The sequence below is a fragment of the Suricata suricatta genome, chromosome 5, assembly GCF_006229205.1.
Source record: "Suricata suricatta isolate VVHF042 chromosome 5, meerkat_22Aug2017_6uvM2_HiC, whole genome shotgun sequence".
NCBI classification, from domain to species: Eukaryota; Metazoa; Chordata; class Mammalia; order Carnivora; family Herpestidae; genus Suricata; species Suricata suricatta.
The window spans coordinates 2,882,425-2,888,696 of NC_043704.1; the positions used below are offsets into that span (position 1 = coordinate 2,882,425).

The 6,272-nt window shown below is 41.8% G+C and overlaps 1 protein-coding gene across 1 annotated transcript in view; it reads left to right on the forward strand.

The window, feature by feature from the left end:
• Positions 1 to 2,968: 2,968 nt before the first annotated feature.
• LOC115292539 (zinc finger protein 420-like) overlaps positions 2,969 to 6,272 on the forward strand; it is a 64,890-nt gene continuing 61,586 nt past the window's right edge. The window contains exons 1-3 of the mRNA XM_029940611.1: positions 2,969 to 2,974; positions 3,092 to 3,218; positions 3,708 to 3,803. Coding sequence (XP_029796471.1) covers positions 2,969 to 2,974; positions 3,092 to 3,218; positions 3,708 to 3,803 — 229 coding nt within the window. The remainder of the gene's footprint in view (positions 2,975 to 3,091; positions 3,219 to 3,707; positions 3,804 to 6,272) is intronic.

Below are 6,272 nucleotides of genomic sequence, written 5' to 3' on the forward strand. Positions count from 1 at the left end.
CTGCATCCCATAGGTTTTTATTTTCTTTGTAGTTATGACAGAGACATATTCTTGTTTGTACTTTTTTGTGTTTTTAGAAAGTGACGAATCACTTAATGAACATGTTTGGGTACCTTAAAATCCGGAAGTACCAGAGAACACCAGTGATGATTGAAACAGGGACCCGTTTCAATGAGGGGCGCCTGAGTGGCTCAGTTCCTTGTGTCTTCACTCAATTTCAGTGCAGATCATGATCTCGAGGCTCATAAGAGAGAGCCCAATGTCAGGCTTCATGGTAACCTTAGGAGGGCTCTTGGGATTCTCTCTCTCTCTCTTTTCCCTTTTCTGCTTGAGCAATCGTTCTTTCTCAAAATAAATAAACATTTTTTAAAAGGCTGTCAAGATGTCAGGTGACTTAGTTGTTTAAGATGGTTAAGTATCTGACCCAGGCACCATGGTCATTAAAACCGGTTTTTAGATGCACCAGGGTGGCTCAGTCGGTTAAGGCTCTGGCTTCGGCTCAGGTCAGATCTCACTTTTGTGGGTTCAAGCCCCACGTCAGGCTCTGTGCTGACAGCTAGCTCAGAGCCTGGAGCCTGCATTCAGTTCTGTGTCTCCTTCTCTCTTTCATGTTCTGTCTCTCTCTGTTACAAAAATAAATAAAACATTGAAAAAAAACCAAAAAAGCCTGTTTTCAGTCACCCTGATAATTTCTATTCTATCACTTCTAATCTTATATAACTACTTGCAAATGGTATGGATGTCTGCATGGAATGTATAAAGGTAGATTGGTTTTGTGTGCACACCTTCTGAGCCTCATTTTCATTCTCAGGTTTGACACCAATATGAACATTGATTTGGGGTCCGTTGGGTGTATTAACCTGTGTGTCCTTTTACATGAACTGAATGTAGGTCAGTTTACCTGAGTTAAAATCTGATCTGTATGCTTGACAAAATATTCACGAAAAATAGTAGAATCATGTGTTCTCTTAGATTATTATAATTTGTTTTCCATGACTTTATGAGAAACTGTTAGATGCTCTCTGCTAACCAGGAAATGCTTTTAAACCTTGTTGCCTTTCTTGCTAGCCTCATAGAACTGGTAATTGCTATGATCCCATTCAATTCCAAGTCCTCCAAGAGTTCTTGTCATTCAATTCTTCCTCTTTGTTATTGAAATATGTATCCCTTGACTCAAAGACTACTGCCTTGTTAGAAATGTGGACAGGGACCTATCCCAGAACTCCTGAACAGAATCTGCATTTTAATAAGATGGCCATTGCTCTGCTGTGAATTCTGATTCATGTTAGAATATGCTAAGTATATCTGTAACTCATCCAAACTTTCCATTAAGAAAGAGACACCACATGAGCCACTCAGTTGAGCTTCCAAGTTCAGCTCAGGACATGATCTCTCAGTTTATGAGTTTCATTCCTGTGTTTGGCACGGTGCTGACAGCTCAGATCCTGGAGCCCACTTTGGATTCTGTGTCTTTCTGTCTCTGCTCCTTCACTGCTCATAGTCTGTTTCTCCCTCCTTCAAAAATAAATGGACACTCGCAATAATAGTTTAATACAATAGACACATGTACTGTCTTTCAAAACTAAACAGTCACAAAATTTTTTTACAAAGAGACACCACCTGTGCCAGTGATGTAAATTCAGAATGCAAAAGTGTGTATGTCTAGGGGGTGCCTGGCTGGCTCAGTCAGTTAAGGGTCTGCCTTTGGCTCAGGTCATGATCTCATGGTATGTGGGTTCAAGCCCCAACTCAGGCTCCCTGCTGACAGCTCAGAGCCTGGAACCTGCTTATTCTGTGTCTCCCTGTCTCTCTGACCTTCCCCTGCTTGCACTTTCTCTCTCTTTCTGTAAAAAATAATAGTGTGTATGCCTGTATTGATGCCTTTATTTTACAAATTCTCTTAAATAAAACAATATATATTTCGGTTTATACCTCAAAGTTAAAGAACACATTAGAGCATAATATTGTGTCCCCAATTGTCTTACTGCAGAAAGTAAGAAATTCAACTAAGCCAAACCCAGTACTCCTAATACAACTGAACGAACAGGAGTTTAGTCCTTGATGAATCATAAAAATTCTACCAGGCAGGGATGTCAGACAAAGGAAAATTTATTTGCAAGAAATAAGGAGATCCCAAGGTGTAACTTCAAACTGGAGACTCACAGAGGAAGGGGAATGGTTTCCTTTTTTTAAAAAAGTTATTTTTTAACTTTATTTGAGAGACAGAAATGGGAGAGGAGGGGCAGACAGAGAGGCACAGAGAGAATCCCAGGCAATCCCTGCACCATCAGCACTGATGCAGGTTCAAACTCACAAACTGTGAGATCATGAGCTAAGCTGAAACCAAGAGGCAGAAGACTGAGCTATTGAGGCACCCCAGAATGGTTTCCATGTATTTAGGGTTAAGGTGGATATTTAGAAAGGGGAGGCTGGGGATACAATTGCACTTGAGCCTTAAGAACACAGTTCTATACATTTTCTGTCTGTTACATAGTAAATGGCAGTTGTGCCCATCCTTGGGGTGTGATCTAAGACTTAAAATGAGGTCAAAGGGCGCTCCTGGGTGGCTCAGTCCCTGAAGCTTCCATCTCTTGATTTAGGTTCAAGTGAGGATCTCACAGTCTTGAGATCAAACCACTAGTGAAGCTCCTTCCTGAGCATGGAGCCTGAGCGTGGATCCTGGTTGGAATTCTTCTCTCTGCACCACCCCTGCTCGTGCTCTCTCTTTCAGGAAATAAACATTTTTGACACATACCTGTGTTCACTCCATGCTTTCCTCTGATGTTCATCTGCACAGATGTGACTCAGGGGCTAAGCACAAATTGAGCCATGTCAGCTCTTCCCCAGGGCAGTCATTACCTTATGTATTTCCACCACTGCACACTGAGCTCATGGGTGTTTTCTCTGCACTAAAAGGGAGGAGAAAATAAAAGGCTCAGTAAAATGAGGGACTGAGGCCTGTGGGCACATGCAGGTAAACAGTGCGGATCAGGTCATGGAGTCTAGCTGGTGACATGATCTCCCTCCTGCATCTTAGGTACCATTAGGACCTCCTGCTGTGTCCACTTGGTAACTGTGGTGTTTGTTGCAGGGACTGCTGACCTTCAGGGATGTGGCCGTTGAATTCTCTCAGGAGGAGTGGGGATGCCTGAACCACAGTCAGTGGGAACTCTACAGAGATGTGATGTTAGAGACCTATGGACACCTCGTCTTCTTGGGTGAGGCTAACTCCCTCTAGATTTCTCAAGTGCCACTCAAGGGTTTTGTTCCTTCCTGTGGAGACTGTCTCTTAGAAGCTTTCTCTTGCATGCCTGGGATTCAAATCCCTACAGTAAAGAAAGAAGGAGGGGTTGACAGATGCAGAGAAAAGTCTTCATGATGTTTCCTTTCAGGTGAGATTTACCTTCCTTAGAGTCACATCATCATTTCATAGATGGATGGCATTTCTAAGTATTGAGTGGCATAAAATGATACTTCGGTCTTCAATATGAATTTCTATTCATGTTGGTAGTGGTAAGATGCAGAAGTGGAGATCAGGATGTGAAACTTGGAAATCCATCCTGTGTGTTCCAAAGGGGCTGTTGGGCAACAGCATTTGGGCATGATTTTCCAGAATTCCAGAATGTCCTCTTTTCTCTACTGATTCCAATACTGGGTTGAAAGGTAAAATCTCCAGCAATACTCTATTCCTTTGTTCTAACAAACAGGTCTTGTTGTGTCAAAGCCAGACCTGGTCATCTTCTTGGAACAAAAGAGGGAGCTATGGGATGTGAAGAGAAAGGAGACAGTAGCCTCATACCCAGGTAGGTGGGAATGAATCAGGCAGATGACAGAGGTGAGGTCCAAATGTGAAGGATGAAGAAAGGCTGTACAATGTGATTTGAGCAGCCATTCTGGAATGGAAATCAGTTGGAGAAACCTAGTTTTATGTCAATACGTTTCACAGAGGCACATCGGCTTTCCAATACATCACACCCTCACAAATCTCTTAGGATTCTCCTTCAGTTCCACTTAAAGGTCCTTCACGTCCACAATGAGGGCCTCCATAATCTCATTGGCTCTCCATTGCTTTGAGGGCTTGGGGTATTCTCTGTGTTTCTGAGGAAGTCTATATTCATTCATTTCTGAGTGTTTCCTTGAGTGAGAAGTGCGTCAGGGTAGCGGTAGGCATATTGGGATTTGGTGCAGAAATCCCAGGAAGAGGGGACAGAGTCCATCTAAATTCTGCTTAATGCTTTCTAATATATGGAGGCTGGAATCCTAATCATACAAAATTAAGACCCACCAGGTTCATCAGTTAATCAAGCACCTCCCTAAAATGAGAAAATCTAACCCTTTATTTCATTTCAAAGTTCCATTTTTGGGGCGCATGTGTGGATCAGTTGCTGAAGGATCTGACTTCAGCTGACGTCATGATCTCACAGTCAGTGAGTCTGAGTCCTGCACAGGCCTCAGTGATGACAGCACAGAGCAACCTTGGAATCCTGTCTCCCTCTCTCTCTGCCCCTCCCCTACTTGGTCTCTCTCTCAAAATTAATTAAGGTAAACTTACAAAAAGTAAGAAAAGTTCATTTTGATGGTATTAACTAAAATACAAAATTTCCACTCAATCTGTTCCATTCCTCAATCGTAAAATAACTTAAATCTCTTCTTCTTTTCCTAGAATTTCTACTAAATTAATGTCACAAAAAAGATAGATCATTAGGATTCAAAATTTGCAACCTATAATAAAATCTCTATTCATTTATTCTTAATCATTGAATCCTTTTATAACTTTTTCATATATAATAGGGAGTTCCTGTGACTTTCTCATATATGTTTTCAGGTACCGAGTAGTTGTATATGAGATTACATTATGATTAATTGTATCAAAAACTTTTAAATATAGTTTGTAATGTTTATTTTTGAAAGATAAACCAGGCATTGAGTGCTGAAATGAGGGACACACCAAAATTGAAGCAGGCTCCTGGCTCTGAGCTGTCAGCACAGAGTCCTCCCCAAGGCTCCAACTCCTAGACTCTGAGATCGCGGCCTGAGCCCAAGTCCGACGCTTCACCTACTGAGCCACCTACCCACCTCTGTAGCTCTAAGACAAAAATCTCAGTGTGTAACCATGAAAAAGGGCCTATTTTGATTTATTAGGTGGTTTTCATGCAGAGGAAAATTGCAACATGTATTCATCAATATCCACTCTGGAAATCTCTAATGAAAGCCCCTGTGTATTTAGCACTTAAAAGACATTATTACACAGAATTTAAGGATATAAAGCAATTTTCAGAATCAAGCAAGCAAAACCGTTCATTCCTTTTGAGATTTTCTTTTTCCCATTTATGTTGAGAGATGGAGAGAGAGAGGGGAGGAGGGACAGAGAGACAGGAGACAATTCCAGGCAGGCTCCACACTGTCAGTGCAGGCGGGGATGTGGGCTGGAGCTCACAAAGGATGAGATGAGGAGCTGAGCTGAAACCGAGAGTAAGACGCGCAACTTTCACTGAGCCACTCACGTACCCCAAAGGCTTTCAATTCTAAACATACAAACAACATCAAAGTTGCAAAATATGCCAACAATAACAGTATAAAAAATATGGGGATTACATTAACATATAATCTAAGTGATGTAGAAAAACTAATGATTTGGGGCTCCTGGGTGGCCCAGTCAGTCAAGGTCAGACTTTAACTTAGGTCATGATCTCATCGTTTGTGGGTTCATGTCCCCCATCAGGTTCTGTGCGGACAGCTCAGAGAGTGGAACCTGCCTCAGATTCTGTGTTTCTCTCTCTTTCTGCCCCTTCCTCTCTCACACTCTCTTTCCATCTCTCAAAAAATAAATAAACATTAAAAAAGAGAAGTATTTTAAGAAAAAGATAAATTAGTGATTCCTTTTTCCTGAAGTTGAGTTTTTCTGATTTCAGTTTTGTGTATGACAAATTCCAATCCTATGCATCAGATAGTAGCAAGTGGAATGCCTTACTTTTATTTTTCCTTTTCAGCTGTATTTCCAAATGAAACTGACAGCCTCCTTTCAGAGACGTTTATAGGAACTTCTATCCAGAGAGGGCCAGTGGATGGATATAAAGGTAGTGCCCTGGAGAACGGACATTTAATGAGAGACCGGAACAAGGATGGGGACAGTGAGGGGCCTCAAGCACACCTGGGGACACCTATTCCAGACTACAATGGTGAATGGCATCCATGTGGGGAGGTCTCTAATCAAAGCGCCACCCTCTTTACACATAAGAGTATACTTTCAGGAGAGAATCACTCTAAATATG